Raw genomic sequence first — 17746 nt, 5'->3', positions numbered from 1 at the left:
TAATGCCAGTTGAAAAGTTGTGTGAGTATCTTGGGTAAAAAGTGACCACTTGTAGTCTAATACTAACAATATCTTACTTTAAGAGTCTCATCAATTGGTGTCATTAACACAAGGGATTTATAAAGCAAGACAGTTCTTGTGATTTGTGCTGTGTGTATATGGATGCCAGGTGAAGCTAGAAGTTATGCCCAAGTATTATCTGTAAGACATTCTGATCCCTGAAATCTCCTATCACTAGTTCTTACAAGCAGAAAAAGATTTGTGAAAACATTAAGGAATTACAGTGTGGAGGCTGTGGAAAGCAGGATCTATAAACAAACAAGATTTAGTGTGGTGCTGGAGGGGTGAAAGGAGGATAACATCACTTGGATAATAGAATGTAGTTTGGGTGTTTTAAATTTCTGCATGTGGTAGACCTGTTGTGGAATGTCTTCCCTTATTTCCTTGCAACCACACTTGTATATTCCACCTTTTCCTGTGCCACCAGGAACATTTGTAGCATAATGTGGCTAACAAAAAAGTGATCAGAAGAAGGTGTGTAGGGAACTGACTCAACTGAGAAATAAGCAGTGAAGAACAGTGTGATTCTAACTAGTCCTGCTAGTTCAAACTAGTGGTGACAGGGTGGGGTTTCACTCACATATGCATATCCTCTATTTTCAGCGTCGAGGTCCTCAGCGCTCAGTGGATGTAATTGTTTCATCTGCCTTCCTACTGACTATCTCAGTTGTGTTTATCTGTTGTGCACAGGTGAGGAAACGTTACTTGTAAAGAAACAACCATGACTTAAATAGTTTTTAAAACTGTTTTGAGTGCCTTTTTCATGGTGATTTTTAGTTTGTTAGAAGACCCCAGTGAAAAAACAGTAATAGCTGTTAGAGCTTTTTGGAATAGAGCTCCATTTTGTATTGTCATTTCACCTACTTTAGAATATTTTTCTGTAATAGCAAAAGAAAATTTTGTTGCAGCAGATTAGAGGGCTGGGCAATCACCAGTTGGATGGAGTCTAAGGAGGGAAAGTGGTGGATTCTACACCTGGGCCAGTGTGCTTCTTGAGGGTGTCCTGAGCAGGACCAGGAGTTGGCTCAATCAATGATCCTTGTGTATCCCTGCCAACTCAGGATATTCTGTGATATCACTGTTGTATTTTAAATCTGTATCCTCCTTTATTTTTCACTGTGGTTTTTGGAACACTTTTTTTTTTCTTCATTTTGCATCAAAGCACACTTCTGCAAATACAGTTGATATTGAACTTAGTTGATGCTTTTTGTGAGAAGCAAGCTTCTTGGCTATATTTGCCTGCCCTCTAGTGGAAAATCTTTCAGTAAGCAAATCTATGTTTAAAGAAGATTTCTGTTGCTTAAGATTTGGCCTTGAGCTTCTGTTTCAAAATATGGGGGACCTTCTGAATGGCTTCTGATTGTGTTTTCTTTCCAATTTCTAATTAATTCTATTGTATTTCCCTGCTAGCTGACCATAAGTATTTTATTAAGAATGTAAATTACATAAAATTTAGTATATGTGAAGGTGTATTTTTTTTTTTATGCCATGTAGTGCCTTTGCAAGTTTGAACAGGAGTTTAATATTGTCTTAGTGTATATATTCTTATTTATCTTTTTTCAGACCTCATGTATCTGATACAATGTTGATTTAAAATTATGGGTCAAATCTTCCAGGCCTAAAAGCCTTCCATTATTTATTTCTGGGATGCATTTCTTGAAGTTGTGGAGATATGTAACTATTTCCTGTATCATAATTGTAGTGGTTTAGACCCACTTCTGTGGGTGGTTTCTTACTTCTTCCCCAAATGTGAATCAATGTAAGGCCAGCACATTAATGTAATTATTACTTGAAATGAGATTTTGATTTCTTTTCTCTTTCTTTTTCCAGCTACTTCATATGCATGAGATTTTCCTTGATTGTCACTACAACTGGGAACTCGGAATTTGGTGCATTTCTCTAACGGTTTTTCTCTTAAGATTTGTTACTCTTGGATCTGAAACAAGTAAAAAGTACAGCAATACCTCAATATTACTTACTGAGCAGGTGAAAATTTGTATAGACCTATATTTTTATATCTAAACAACTACTTAATCTGGTAGGTCTCAGGCCTTGTGGATTTATTAAAATAGTTTGGATTAGGGAGTTAATTATGGGGAAGTGAAACAACTTTGCAACCCGTGTTCAGTTTCTGAGATAAATATTTGACTTTATCCCAACTTCTGTTTAAGTAAGTGGCCTTAGAGATACCATCTCCTTTGATATAATTAAACATCTAACAGAACACAAACATAAAACATAGTTTTTAAATATGAAAAAAACCCTCTGGAATCTCAGTGTTGGATGGGTGAGTAAAAGATTTGAAAACAAACGTAACCCTCTATGAAGTGAGTTCCTGTGTTGAGTCCCATAGCTTAGGAGTGCTAGGTTGCATGGATTACATACAGTCTCTTCTAGACTCCTTGGAGATCTTTTTTTTAAGTCATTTTTACAGCATATTTACAGTGTTTTTGAGGCAGACTCATGGAAGTTTAACATTTTGGCTTTTTCAAGAAAGGTCAAGCCCAAAAAATTGACTAACACTCATATTATCTAAAAAAGTGCATCTGATCCAGTGTCCTGGAAAGTGGCACACTACAGTTATTAGACTTACTGAGAAGAGAACAAAGCTGAAAACAAACAAACTGGAAAGTACAACAATAACAAAAAAAGACAAATGAGTCTCAACTCCCAGATGCAATTTAAGTTTTCCACAGATAAGATGAAATTGAAAATTCTGCTTTTGCTGGCCAATTTCCAAGCACTTCTTTGTGCTTTATATTCAGCCTATGAATTTCATGATTAGGAGTCATGATGGGAAACTAAGAGGGATTTTTTTGATTTTATGCTGTTTGGTTGTAATTTTTCAGGTCCTTCTTGAAAGTGTTTTTAATTGGTCTTGGAAATATGTTAGCAAAATAGAATGTATGGTGTGACCATAGCTGTCATCTTGCCTGCTTTGAATCTCAAAATAGGTGTGGTAGATGGCTGTGCATACACACTCCTTCTCCTGATGCCAAGTTTGATATTGAAATTAAGGATATCATAATAGCTCTTAAAAGAGATTTGAATTTTCCTAGGGTTTTCAGAGTTGATAATTAGAGCCTTTATTTTTCGTTTCGTCCTGCTTATAAATCTTGCATTGTTGAAATCAATAGTTTTATCTTTAAAGATTGGAATCTCTTTGGCTCTGAAAGCATAGAGCTTAATATGTTTTGGAATAGATTAGGCATAGATTTTGATTTTTAATCTGTGTAAGAAATTTACAGTGGTCTTTGTGGAGATCTGATAATCAGTTACTTGTTTTAGATGTCTATGGCCCTTATTTCAATAACCACCATACAATGAGGTCATGAAATATATCATAGCATCATATACTAGGACTTCCTTTCTGTAGTCAGATAAGTGTCATCAGAAGGACTACTTTGCTAAATTGTTCATTTTTTATTTTGAAGGTTGTCATCCTAAAATAAAAAGTTAGTGGCTTTTCAAGGTATTTTTTTCCTTTGATTTGCTTTTGTTATGCAATAGAAAAGAAAAAAAACCCAAAAAACTAGTCTTTGTGTGATCTAGGATATCAAAGACAGGTTGTTTGAGAATGAAAGCTGATGTTTCAAAATTGCTAAAAGGCCAAAAGAGAGCTAATTTGAACTCTTGACTTTCTCAGAAATAATGACCTAAAAAAGTCTGTATCACAGAAGTATTGAAGCGTTGATTATACTGTTCTCCTACAGTAATGAAGGGTTTAATAATTTTTCAAATATTTCAAGGCACTGGAAAGATTGATTTTCTGCACTCAAGGTGCTCATGAAGTACTAAATTACACTAGAATCTTTAAAAGAAATTACACTTTAGCAGAGTTATGGTTTAGCATTTCATTCTGTTCAATAACTTTTGAGGATGTTAAGTCTTGTAAGGTCTGCTCACTAGTATGAAAACCTTTGGATGAATTGTCAAACCTCAGGCAACCCTTGAATGAGGAAAAGAAATTATGTAAACCCTACCTATGATGGTGGTTTTTTGTGCCTAATTTATAGATCAGATTAAACTTTAAAATTGGCACTATAATAATGTCAAATGCCATTTGTTATATCATAAAGCATTGTGTTTTCCTGTGGTGCTGAGCCAGTACTTGTTCTTGAATATTAAAAAGGAAACAAAATGTTTGCTTCCTTGCTGAAATGTCATTATAGTTTTGTCATATGGCTGCTGAGTAATCACATTGTTAAAATATTAAATAGCTTCAGATGAATTCCTTTAAATTCTGAGTAGGTGGTGATACTTGTGTTTTTGTTTTTAATCAGATAAACTTGTACTTGAAAATGGAGAAAAAACCTAATAAGAAGGAAGAACTGACTCTAGTGAACAATGTTTTAAAGCTTGCTACTAAGTTATTGAAGGTAAGAATTAAAATGGTATTCCCATATTATAAAAAAGAACTAGAATAGATTGGTTAAAGTCACTTGTCTGACTTCTGCAGGCAGTAGGGTGTGCTTTAGTTTAAATTTGCCCCGTGCCTCTTTTACAGGGATGCTGCTTGTTCATACACTGCAGTCTGTTATGCTATCATTGTGGATTGCAATTTATTAGTGCAGCCAGTAAGTTTTATTCTATAGCTGTATATTAGCAATGTGAGAGAAGGTACTTAAGGGTGGTCAAGATGATGAATGCTTGAGAAATAAATGATACAATTTTGTCTGTTTTGAGTGTCAATACAGTGGTGATTTAAGACCCTGTGGCCTTACTCTACCACACAATGAATTTTGAGTCCCTTAGCCTGTTGATTCCCATGTGCCAGGGAGCAGCCCTTAAAGTGAAGTTAAAACTGTTTAATTTAGCCAGCCAGTAGCTGAGATCAGAGTATTTCTTGTAGTTAGATGATTAATTCCTCCTACCAGCACACCTTGAGCAAGGTGTGTGTTGGTCCCCTCCTGTCTCAAAAGATACACGGCACTTTCCATGTGACAACTGACAGTCAGCAAGGGCTCAAGAGCTGACAAGGCAACTGCTTGAGAGTTGTGCTACAGCAACAGTGACTGGCTAAATCAGTGACTGTGTCCTGGTGTAAGAATAAGGTACTACAAGACTTTTAGGACCTGGTTGTGGAGCAAATGAAGTATTCTCAGTGCATTGGGTGGTCAAAGGACACTATGGATGCAGAAGGGTTATCAGGATTCAAGGAGAGACTGGACAAGAACAAAGCCCAGCAGTTTCAGGGTATCATTTCATGAGGTGGTGAAGTGTTTGTGTGCTGTGAGAATGTGGGTAGGTTGGATACTGATCAACTCTTGGTTTAAATTGCTTCCATTTTTTCATGCTCTTCTCAGTATTCCAAAAAAATTGTTCATGCCTTTTCCAGTGAGGAACTCTGCTTTTGTGGCACAAATTCCAGACCCAGACCATCATTTAGTTACTGTGAGAACGTACCGAAAAGTGAGATTTCCAAGCCACCTACTATGAGCTTTAAATAAATTCTTGGTACTTAGTGATCAGCGCAAATATATGCCTCATGCCTACTAGCTAAATGGGCTCAGGGTTTTTTTCATTTGATTTTGTGTGGTTTTGATTGTTAAACTTTTATAAAGATTAGATTCTGTTGAATATTTGTACTATTTTCTTACTTACAGAATTGGTAAGATGAATCCAAAATCTAAAAACTTTTTCCTTGCAGAATTTGTCTGCTGTCCTTCACAGAATCATGCCTTTTGTATCTTTTGTATTTGCAGCAGTTTTATACGACATTACATCTAAATGAAAAGGTTGTTCATTCTTATTTCACCATTTTGAAAGAAGAATCATAGCTTTGAAATTCTTCATTTTTAAGAAAGGGTTTATAAGGTCTTTTTCAAGGCTCAGGATGTAATGCAGGAGAGGGATGAAGATGAATTTAAAGCTAGAAAATATAAATGACCAAAGCAGTTGGCAGATTTTATATAATCGACTCTTATATTTTAAAACTTCCTTTTCTTTCCTTTATTTGACATATTTCTAGGCCAGAAAAGTTTGGGTGACTATATTCACACACCAATAATTGAAAATAGGTGAAATAGCTTTTTTGCTCAAGTTTTGTTGTGGATTAATTTGGGCTAGTTTTTTGTTCCTTCCGATAGAAAAAAAAAGTAAAATATTGGCAGTCTAGTGATTATTAGGATTTTTTTTCCTTTATCATCCTTTTTTGGCTATATTGGTCAGTTGGTAGTTTCAAAATTAATGAAAAAGGAAGGCAATTGCAATAGGAAGGACATTCTTGTTGATTTTCATAGTTGTGAGGTAGTCTTCTGTCATTATGGAAAATCTTTCTTTTTGTGGTTCTGCTGCCTCTCAGTTCTTTTAACACTGAAGGTGATTTCTGGAAAATTGTAAGGAATTCAGAGATGGTGGCACCTAGCTCTTTATTTTCTTGGCTTCATGAGCAAATTGGTAGATACTGTGCACAGGTAGCCTCCAATTTTTGGAAGATTTATTTAGACAACACCAGTCAACAGTCAGTTACTGTGATGGATGTTTTCCTGCACATTGCACAGAATAATAGAAGAATGTTATACTCCACTGGGACTTGAAGGCTTCTTCAAGTACCTAATATTGCTCATTACATATGTGAACAAAACCCCCTTTGTGTAATTTTTGTTTTTTAATGATGCTGTTGTTTTGCCTTATTAGGAACTGGACAGTCCCTTTAGGTTATATGGGCTTACAATGAATCCACTGCTTTATAACATCACCCAAGTTGTCATCTTGTCAGCTGTTTCTGGTGTCATCAGTGACTTGCTTGGATTTAATTTAAAGGTAAATACTTGAGAAGTAATGTTGTTATAGATGGAACACATATTGAAGCATAGTCAATTCTTAACCATGCTAACTAGTAGATTTATTGTTTGAAAACTGTTACTAAATTATTAAATTAAATCTACGTTAGAAGAATAATGGTGTATTTGTCAGAGAAGCCCTTTAAACTTTTTTTTTTTCCATTTTGTGGCTTTGTAATTTTATTTGAAACACTTAATTACAAGAATTCTTAGGCATAAATACAGAGACATTTGTACACATAAATACAAAACCTTCCTCACCCTTTTCTTCATATCCCAGATTTGGTTTCTCTCCTTAATTCTTCACTGTTGACTCTGTTGCTCTTTAAGAGAGGCAGACAGAGCAGGCTGTCCTTGTCTTGCACTGCAGTGACTATTGCAGTTGAAATGGGATTGCTGTGAGCAGTCCTGCAGTGATGGTTTGTCACTGCTGAAGGACTGTTCCCTTAGATCCTTCTCTCTGGCCCACCCTGAACTGCAAACTTTGGAAACTATTTCAAGATTCAGGTTATGAGGCACAAGCTTGTAGTTGTCACAAAGCCCTTTATTAGCCTTTTAAGTTTGCTTACATCTACTATCTTTTTCTTGTTAGAAGTAAATGAATGACAAATGTATTTTGTGTGTCATTAGAATATGTAGGAAATGCAGTAAAAAAAACCAAACATGGTGGTATTGCAGTTCTGGTAGAAATTATTTGAGAAATAAGTTGATGTACTGCTCTAATTTTTTCAGCTCTGGAAGATCAAATCTTGACGGTATAGAAAGAAGATGAAATAACACAGTGTTAAAGAAAAGCTTATTGATGGACAAAACTGCCTCACAGCAGCCACTGAATCTGTATTTCAGAAGCTACAACCTCTTCAAGGAATTAATTTGGAAAACGGAAGTGTTTACATCTGTCTTGTGCAATCTTTGTATTTATTTCATCTTCTCACTGATTTATGTTTGTTTTAGTTGACATTTATGTTTTATTTTCAAATTACTTGCTTAGTTTTTGAAAGGGTCAGATTTAGGAAAGGTCAAAAACTGTGTGTCTGAGAGTTTGAAATCCTGAAATTCGATTACACTAAATTGCTCTATCTGTTAAAGCTAAGCCAATGCTGAACATTTTTAGTTACCAGTAACACTATATGGAAGTAATTTGATTTTTGATAGTCTGGTAAAATTGTTTAGAATATTTAATTTGCACCAGTCATTTATGAGGACACTGTCAGTAGATGCTTGGTTGCAATAGAAAAGTGAGACATACTCAGAAAATGAAGTACTGACGATACAGTAGGACAGGTAGCAAAAATGTTTTCTATTACTATTAGAAACAGGTGGGAATTTCTAATACTTTGAGTAATTCCAGGATCTAAACTCATATAGGCTGCAGTTTAAATATCCTGGGATATTAAAAAGGTATTATATAAGAAGTCAACAAGTGTTCTTTGATAACACACTTATTAGAGCAATAATTGTAAATGGTTACCATGCTGTATGATATTTTGATAAAAACTAAATATTGTATTTATTTGAAATACTGAGCTGTTCTGTGCAGCTCTGACTGTGCATGCGCACTTTTTATTGTTACTTTTAATGAGAAACTTTATACATATAAATGTATATTAATTGGGATATATTATGGTGAACTATGGAGCAGTATGTATTATATGTTGAAGTTGAATATTTAAACAAGCAAATTATTTACTGGTGAAAGGAATGCTTTGAATGACTGAGCAAAAGATAGATAGATGCTCTCCTCTTGTACACTATAGTATATGCCATTCATACCACATTGAAGTTTAAGAACAATTAAACACAAAGAACAAGTTGCTCTGGTGAGCAGCAGAGCTACAAAGCCTGGTGCTTGGGAGGTTTGTGTTTTAAAATAACTCCCATTCCTCCCCAGCAGGTGTCATTCCCATGTGCTTTCTGCTGGGGTTTCCAACACCTCTCCCTCTGCCTCCCACAAGGACCTGTCATATTGACTCGTGGTTCTTCCGTGTGACAAAAATGTGTCCATCCCTGTGGAATTAAGTAACTTCTAACAAACTTTCCTTCTACACATTATTTTGGGAGTATTAATACCACCAGGCACAAGTATTCTTACATTTTATGTTTCTAAAATACTGGCTTCATACTGAAAAACAACAAGTAATTGTTGACAAGAGTCTGGATATTGCCCTATGTTTGCTAATCTTCAGAATCTTGAAAGATTGGAAGTATTGAATCTTAAACTTATGTGGTATAAAAATATTTTTATATATAAAGCAACACAAACAAGCATTTTGTATTTTATTTGCCTCTGTACTAATGTTTAATAATGACCAAAGTGCATTCTGGATTTTGGAAGAATGTATTACTGGAGCTTTAAGAACATACTATATTTAGTTTCTCATGTGAAAACTTCAGCTGCCTCTGATCTGTTTCTCCTTTCTCTGTTGTTTGACTTTGGGATTGTTTTTAAAAATTAAGTACATTTTATACACAGTTTTTTCCAAATTATGGTACAGACCTACACAGAACTTAATTTTGCACAAAATATATTAAAAAAAAAAAAAGAACAGCAGGAGTTCTATGGGTGATAGAGGATAAGGCTGTTGCTTTTTGCAGCCTGTCATTATTACAAAACCATTCTTTACTCTAGAGTGGAATTATTTTTAGAAATGTGAAATAGTGACTATATGGCTTTCATTACTTTAAAAAATAAAAGGTGAGAGAAAACACTGCAGTTTGGGTTGAAGGTGAAATTAGTTTAACCATATATACCTCAGCAACTAGCACTGTGTGGTTTGTTGCACTAACAAATGGCGGCTTGGGGAAAGTAAAACATTTGTGAAATGAAATTGAAAATAATAAAAACATTTATTTGCTACCCTTAGGTATATTCATTATGTTAAAAATAAGAGAGGTTTATTCTCCATCCCTCAATGTGGGAAGTCCAGTATAAGAATAGAGGCAAGTAGAAATATGGCAGGTCTTGCGTGTTAACTGTTATTTTTTGCCACGTGTTTTGTAACTGAAAGTGTTATCAGGCTTGGAATAAAGCTTTCTATGGTTGATGGAAAAAAAGAAAAAAAAATGCAGTGAGCTATATCTTTTAGTAACATCCAGCATATTTCTGTGTCTGCCTGTTTTGATTTAAATCCATATATTCTATTTAAATTAAAGCACATTTGGGAAAGAAACCTGCACATGGAATATCATGTAGAACAACCCAAGCTGAAGTATAGGGGAAATGCAGAAAGATAATTTAATGATTTGATTAGTTCTCCATGTTATCTTCTAGGAATAGGACATTTAAAACCCTTTGGGTAGCTACCAAATGTAGTAACTTCCAAAAACTTCTCTGGATTGCAAGCTTATTTCATTCCAGGTAATGCTTAAGGATATGACTGGTTCAGATTTCAAAGGTCCATCTTTGGCATCCAGCAGAAAACGGTAGAGAAAATGATCTTTTTACAGGTGGTGGTAATGGGCTGCTGCTGTTGTCTTTACTGGATGCTTCAAACTCCAAGGCATCCAATTGTCTGTTGTGGGGAAAGGAGGAAAAAGGTTGTTGGTGGATCTGCCCACTGCTGCCTCCTTGGGTAGACTTCTGTTATGAGTTTGGCAGTAGTGAATTTCCTTCAGTGTAAGAGCAATGTGAAAGAAGACTTTGAAGGAGAGTTTGTGATTCTTTGTTCTCAGTCCATAAAGCAATCATATTTTTATTGCATGACTTCACAGAATATATCTACTGGTACAGGAGTTGGGGAAGCAAATCTTTTAGTAATAAATAGCAGCTGACAAAAGTCATCTTTTCCAATGGGGAAAGCAGTCATCTTCATCTTGAGAAGGTACCCATGTTGTTTGTTTTGTTAAAAAAAAGCCCACAACAGTCTTCACACAGTTCACCACTTTACTGTGGCTTTCCTCATGACTACTGGTTTTGTACCTTGTCAGTCTTAGGAAAAGTAGTGAGTCTCGGTTGAGTTGTTGGAATCCTGCTTTGCTGACACTTCCTTTTCCTAAAAATCACCATCATCTTGTCATTGGATGGACAGAGCCTGCATATGTCCTTTGAAGTCCCTGTTCAGACAGAAGGTGATCTTGGTAATTCTGCTGGGCCTTGGGGAGTGTCTGACCACAAACAGCAGGAGATACCTGCATTGCCAGTGTTCCTGACTGGGCTGATAGATGTGTTTGTGGTAATACCTGTCAGCTCTGCTCATTTTATCTGCTTCTTTTGCCTATTGCCTTCCTGACTGAGCAAATTGACCCCACTGGTGACAGCAGCCCAACAGCTGTCTCGGGAAGGGGGAAATGTCCATGGCCAGTTTGCAGGAGGGATAATTTGGGAAAGAAAGGGAGTGTGATACCTCTGATACCTGGAACTGATGACCCACTTCTGGTGACAATTCTACTGTCAGAGTTGGATATCTGCATTATGAAATATAACCCCAGAGCCCAGCATTGCCTGGGACTTGGTGGAGATAAGGTTTCCTCCTTACTATCTCAAGCAGCCAGTCACTGTTGGAGTCTGGTACGTCATGTACATTCTCTAGAAACATGGGCAGCCTTGAGAAGGGCCTTCATGTGAAACCTTTTCAATAGGAAAGGGACCCCAAGATCTTCCCGACAGTGTGCTGCTACTTCCCATGAATAGGACTGGGACAGGACAGGACTTGTAATGGAGAGTTTAGGGACAATAGCAGAAATCAGAGGAGGCTGCAGCTGCAAGTCTTGTCTCTTGTTACTTGGCTGAAGGCTTTGTCAACCTTTAGCTGTAGATCACTGCAGCTTGCCCAAATCATCCTGGGGGAGGCTAAAGCATGTGGAGGGATTGGTTCTAAGTGTAGAGAATCCCCATGTCTTGCGTCTCAAAGCTGATCAGCTTCTGCCACCAGGTGTCTGTCCTCTTTGGTCATTTTGATCCTCAAATGCTACATCCTGTGCAGTTTAATATGCATGGACAACTACATTATTCTGGAGGATGCTGTGGAATATTGCTCAGGTACTCACTTTGATACAGGGGAGGTTCATCTGAAGGAGAATTTGCCAGCCTGCTGTGCCAGGAGTTGATCTGCTTCTCTAGCCCAGGAGCAGTGCCTTGCAGTGGGCTCTGCTTGGGGCTGGCGTTGGAGCACACGGCTGCTGTGGCAGCAGCCAGGACTCTTGGGCAGCTGGGCAGCGCTTCAGCTGGTGTTATGTCACATTTAAGGCAGGCTGGGCTTGCTGGCAAAGAGGCCTCAGCAGATCTTGTTTTAGTGCTGTCATGCCAAAGACACACCAGAGTTTTAACCATAAGCAGGTATGTAAGACCTTGGATTTTAATTGGATGTTAATGTAGACATTCAGGTCACATTCTAAGTCCCATCTTGGTTTCATCAGGGAAAGTTTGCAGTGTGACTCTGGGAATAAATGGGAAAGGGGAAAGAAACCCGTCTGGTTGGTGCCATCTGGACTGTCTGTCAGGCTGCCATTGTAGAGCTTCCCCCAGGTACCTTTGGTGCATGTAAGTCCTTATGGAATGTCTTAATTATGCAAGTGTAAAATATCTGTAGAGCATTACTTCAGATTAGTTTAGATTAAGTGCTTGAGAGTCAATATATACCTCAAGATGTTACAACTAACTCTCCAAAAGTGTTACAAAATAAGATAAAATATTTTTTAAAGGTTTGTATTTTTACTTATTTCTTCCCTATTTCTTCCCACTCTAATAATTTTACACTTGAGTGGACATTTTGGCATCCTTAAACAAACTTTCAGAAATCTGAAGTTGCTGCAGATTTGGTTTTGTGATAAGTCAGTTCTCTGGGCTGTGAGCAATGCCACATCTCCTGCTGTCAGTAACAGAATTCTTTGGAGAGAGAAATCAAGAGAGATTTCCTTTCTGGCTCTTCAGAGATGAAGCTACAACATTCAGTATGGACACAAGCACTTCTGATAAACATCACTGATGGCTGGTCAGATTAAATTTTTCTGATGCAAGCTTGTATAAATGCACAATCCAGAGTAGAAAATAAGGTTGTGCTGCAGAAAGATTTGTCTATTTTATTTCTTCTTTTCCCCTATGTTTGATTAGTCGTTTCAAGGAAAGAAAATCACATGCACGTTAGGGACAAGCTCACAAAAATACTCCATTTCTTACTAATTTAGTTTATTCAGTCTTTTGCTTAAGAATGACAATACTTTATGTTTAGGCATGCTTGCATTCTGAAACACTCACCAACTTCTCACTTCTTAAGCATGACCTTATTGGTAATGAAATTTGTCAGGAATTAGCTGGCTGCTTTCTGCCCATTTCACAATCCAAGCCTGAGTCTCTGGGTATGATTATGAATCAAATGAAATCTTTTGCTTTTGCTCTGTCTCATGCATGTAAATAAATGGGAAGTGAATTACTTGACTAATTGAAAATTGCAGTTAAACAAATGGAACCTAAGTGGAAGTTGGCACTAAACCAGTGAATTCTGGTGAAATAGTTGTTTGGAGCACTCCATTATTTCATTAAACCATCTCTGCAATAGTGCTGATTGAGGTGAAAGACAAGCAACCTAGGGATAAAGGTTTGACCTCAATGAAAAGTCACTCTCCAACACTCTGCATGCTCTGCTTACTGTACCCAGGGCTGTGTTCTTCCACTTTGTGTAGGGTTCTTTGTCCTGAGATGTCTAAATTTGATATGCCAAATTGACCCAGGGCTTCCTTGGCAGTCATTAAAAAGTCACATTTACCTTTAGAGGGGAATTCATTCAGTTGATCTTTGACCCTCATTTTAGTGATCCTCTGGGATATTTCTCTCTTGAATGTAAAAGAAAAAGTGTGTGATAATTTAGAATCAGATGCAAAACTTCAAGCCACGTACATTAGGGCAGATAATCCAGCTTTACTGTATTGTTTGTAGTGAAACTTTAACAGTGTTTGCAGCTGTGTAATTCATTCAACTGCCACTGGAAAGGACGACATTTGTTTTCCTCTTTTCTTTTTAAATTTTATTTGTTTTCTCTTAGACAAGATTTCCAGACATGAGTTCCGTGGTCTTGCCCCAGCACTCAGAGCTCTCCCTCGCTGTGGTGCAGCAGCTGGTGAGCTGCCCACATCTGTACAGCTGCAGTTCTGCAGCCTGCAGGCAGCACTGTGCAGGCACAGCCTGTAGCAGGGTGACACACAGGTGTACCTGGAGAGATCTGTGTCTTTATTACTGAAATGAGTAACTTGAAGGATGGGTAAGATCTGCTCTGACCTTGACCTCACACATGGGGAAATGCTGTTCCTGTTTTGGTAGAGTTGCAGGGGTCACGCTTTTGTTCTTTGCCTGTTGCCTTGGAAATCCCTCATGGCAATGCTGCTGCCAGGTGGAAAGGTGTGATGCCATTGAGGTGTAAAACCCATCTAGAAGCAGAGAGCCCTCCCTGCTCGGCCAAGATCTCTGGCAGAGCAGTCCCTGTGATGTGTGTCCTCCCAGCAGCTGGAATCAAGGGTACTCTCTCCTCAAAGGGAGTAGGGCTGACAGAGACAAGGCTTTGCCATATGTCTCCTGTGTTATCTTCAGGCTGTAGATTTGCAGCTGAGTCAAAGATACTCCTCAAAGGCCTTTGCTGGCTGGCCTGAAAATGTTTGCAGGGTCAATAAAAATAGCACAAAAAAATCTCTGGCTTGCAGAGGGGGAACCACTGTTATTTTACCCCTGTCCTTCAGCAAGATGTTCTGGTTCCAATCTTTTTTAAACCCGGGCTGTTAGACTGCTCCTAAGTGTATTTGGTGAGTTATTTATTCATCCAGCCTATGTGGATGACAGAAATAACTTACAATGACTCTCGGAGGCAGATGCTGAAGCCCTGTTTCTGTAACAAGCCATTGCCTGTGGCACTTGTGCTGTCATTGTGCAGGCAAACACAGCAGGAAAAGCAAAGCACCATATTTAACCTGCATTTCTCCCCTCTCCTTTGTGCATCACCTTTTGAAGCAATAGCTCTTGATAGCAGATAAACTGCACTGAATGTAATGAGGTGAGTCTATCTCTAGTGTTGTAGATGTGAATATTACTGGTCTTTAGACTTCTGTGGTGTCCAGGCGTCTGACTTCACAGCTCTTTTTTGCCTGTGCTATGACCTGTTTTCACCACTTGTGAAACTGGCTGAAGCAATTCTGGCCTCTCCCAAGTGCCTCTGCACATTTCTGCTGCCATGCTGTTGCTACTCCAACTCACTTAGGGTTTTCTTTTAACACCATTTATTTCAGTTGTTTATACCCCGAGCGTTGGAACTGCCACAGCTGCACAAGCAATGTGCTGCGGGAAGGGGGTGGAAGCTGGATTTTTGGCTGCAGAAAGCATATTGTGTGGCTATAAACAATAGGGATCACTGCCATCAACCTTGGAATAAATAGGAACCATAGAATTCATTGAAATGGGATTAATTCCCATTGTGTAGAGGGAATTAATTCCCCACAGAGGGGAATTAATACAGTGAATGCAAATAATATAGATGGCCAACAATTTTAGCCTTGGGGTGACATAACGCTGCAGTTAGGGACTGCCATTATTCCCTGTTCTTCTTTCCTACACACATGTGCACATTGTGAATTCCAATTGCACCACAAATCCTGGCTTTCTAGATAAAAATAAAAAATATTAGAAATTCAAAGTATGCAAAAGAGTAATTGTAAAATAATTATTATAACTTGGAGGAAACAACAGATGTTTCACTTGTTGCTGGAATTCTCTGAAGGAGAACTAATTTTCCAAGCATATTGAGTACATGCTAATCAGAAGCATTTTTCTCTATCCAGCAGCATAATGGTATTCCTGGAAATGTTCTTTGTGTTGGCTTAATAATGGACAGCCAAGGAAGGCACTACTGGGACTAGTGGAGCAGCTTTTGCCTCTACCTTCATATTTTGTTTCTTTCTAATTCTCTCAACTGAGCCACTTGAAATAAAAGGCAAGATAGATTTATTAATCTTTGAAGATAACATTTAAATTCATTTAAATTAATCCATGAGGATTAGTGGGGGTCCCACAGAAGATTAGGTTGGTGCCTTGTATATGTTAGGTACCTTGGGTAGTGGTTGAAGAAGATCTACTGACCTTAGATGGAGATTCAGACAGGCTGGAGAGGATCAAGCCACCATCTACACCTGCCCTATGGGGAAAGATTAAAGCAGCTAGGTCTGCTCCCTGGAGCAGAGAAGGCTTAGGAGTGCCTCATGACGGTATTACAGTGCTTAAGGGCCAGCTACAAAGAGAATGGAGGCTCTCTCTTCACAAGGGGCCTATTTCAGCCACAGATTTCCTTGCATATGCAGTTCTGTGTTCTAAAAATACAAAGGCTTTTGTTGTATCAGAAGACAAAACCAAAAGCAAGAACCAAAACCCAAGCAAGACAGCAGGACTGTTAATTCCCTGCAGTGCTCCTTCTTAAATGCAGTTATTATTTAAGAAAACATTTCTGAGCCTTTGGGATAGAATTGTGAGGATCAGCCCTAACAGATGCTCCTCTGACTGGGGCAGCCACAGATTATCAGCCTTGAGCACCATTTCTTCTTATTATTATTCTAAGAATATTCCTATGTTTATTATGTATGTGCTTACTAATATACTTTATTTAATACCAACAGCAGGATTATCTGGTTTTTAATTGATATGGCAGAGGGAAGATATCTTAGTATTGAAATCAGGTTGCAAATTTTTATTTGAAGGTAAACTGAAGTCCTACCTTTTTGGCTTAAGATGTCAGGCTTAAGCAGAAGTAAATTGCTGACTGTTAGGCTACAAGAAAACACTGTGTTTAGTTTAGTATCCTAAAACTGTAAGTAGTTAAAACCAGCATCAATAGAATCAGACTCAAAAGAGATATCCTATGTGCAAGTGTCCACAGCCTGCCCTGACGTTTGACATCTGTTCAGGTGAATGGTGTATCAGCAGCATGTAACACTGGTAAGTATATGAGGTTGTAAAGGCTGTTTAGATGCTCCATTCAATGATAAGAGCTCTTTTTTCAATATATTTAGGAATTTTGCACACTCTCTTCTAAATGAGCCATCATTAGCTGACTGTTTATTTTAATATTATATCTTTAAATAACAGGAGATATTGGTTCCATGATGGAGTGGTGTTCTGCTCATGTGTGATGTGGTTGGGAGGAGCAGACAAATGGATCACTGAGACATGAAGAAGGAGAGCAGTGTGTGCATGGGGGTAGAAGAAAGACTTAGGAGAAGACCAAGAATCACCAGCTGGGATCTTGAGGAGAACACGTCTTCCCTACAGAAATATGGCATTGTCTCATTAATTAAAGGCTGAGTGCCTGGAATGCTGATCTTTAGAATAATGATAGAAACTGGGAGTAAGGTTTCATAAAAGCACAGTTTTTTCCCATGTAACCTCTTCATGGTGTAGGTAGGCCGAAGGATAGGAGAGGGAAGATGTCAAGGCGAATGGAACACATGTGGTTTCCTTGGAGTCCTGTTGCCCCTGTTGCCCTTCCTGTGCTTCAGAGGGGCTGGAAGGACATGGAGACAGTTGTCCCTGGGTCTTTTCTCCATACAAGATTAAGGTGGCTACAGTGCGCTGCTGGACCTGGATGGTTTGGAATCTTAGAATATTTCAAGTTGGCAGGGACCCCGTAATCATCAAGTCCAATTCCCTGCTTCTTTCAAGACAAAACTGAACCATATGACTGAGAGCATCATTCAGATGCTCTTTGAACTCCTATGGGGTTGGTGCCATCACTGCTTGCTCCAGGAGCCTGTTCCAGTGATGACCAACCTCTCTATGAAAAACCTTTTTCTAATGTCTTATCTAAACTTCTCCTGATGCAGCTTTATTCCATTGTCCTGTCACTGGTTACCAGAGAAAAGAGATCAGCAGCTCTCTTCTCCCCCCTTGAAGAATTTTTATACTGCCCTGATATCACTTATTAGCCTTCCCTTCT

At 38.1% G+C, this 17746-nt stretch overlaps 1 protein-coding gene across 8 annotated transcripts in view; it reads left to right on the top strand.

Annotated features, from left to right (window-relative positions):
• The window catches only part of LOC131573242 (protein PHTF2-like), a 61738-nt gene extending 51802 nt beyond the window's left edge, over positions 1–9936 (top strand). For all 8 annotated transcript variants that reach the window (XM_058827002.1, XM_058826999.1, XM_058826997.1 and 5 more), the window contains 5 exons: positions 664–750; positions 1891–2046; positions 4344–4439; positions 6700–6825; positions 7578–9936. In XM_058827002.1, coding sequence (XP_058682985.1) covers positions 664–750; positions 1891–2046; positions 4344–4439; positions 6700–6825; positions 7578–7598 — 486 coding nt within the window. In that variant the 3' untranslated portion in view covers positions 7599–9936. The remainder of the gene's footprint in view (positions 1–663; positions 751–1890; positions 2047–4343; positions 4440–6699; positions 6826–7577) is intronic.
• Positions 9937–17746: the final 7810 nt, after the last annotated feature.

Source organism: Poecile atricapillus, chromosome Z (assembly GCF_030490865.1).
Source record: "Poecile atricapillus isolate bPoeAtr1 chromosome Z, bPoeAtr1.hap1, whole genome shotgun sequence".
In the NCBI taxonomy this organism is placed as follows: domain Eukaryota; kingdom Metazoa; phylum Chordata; class Aves; order Passeriformes; family Paridae; genus Poecile; species Poecile atricapillus.
The sequence above is the reverse complement of the archived record's forward strand: the minus strand, read 5'-3'. Positions and strand labels throughout refer to the sequence as shown.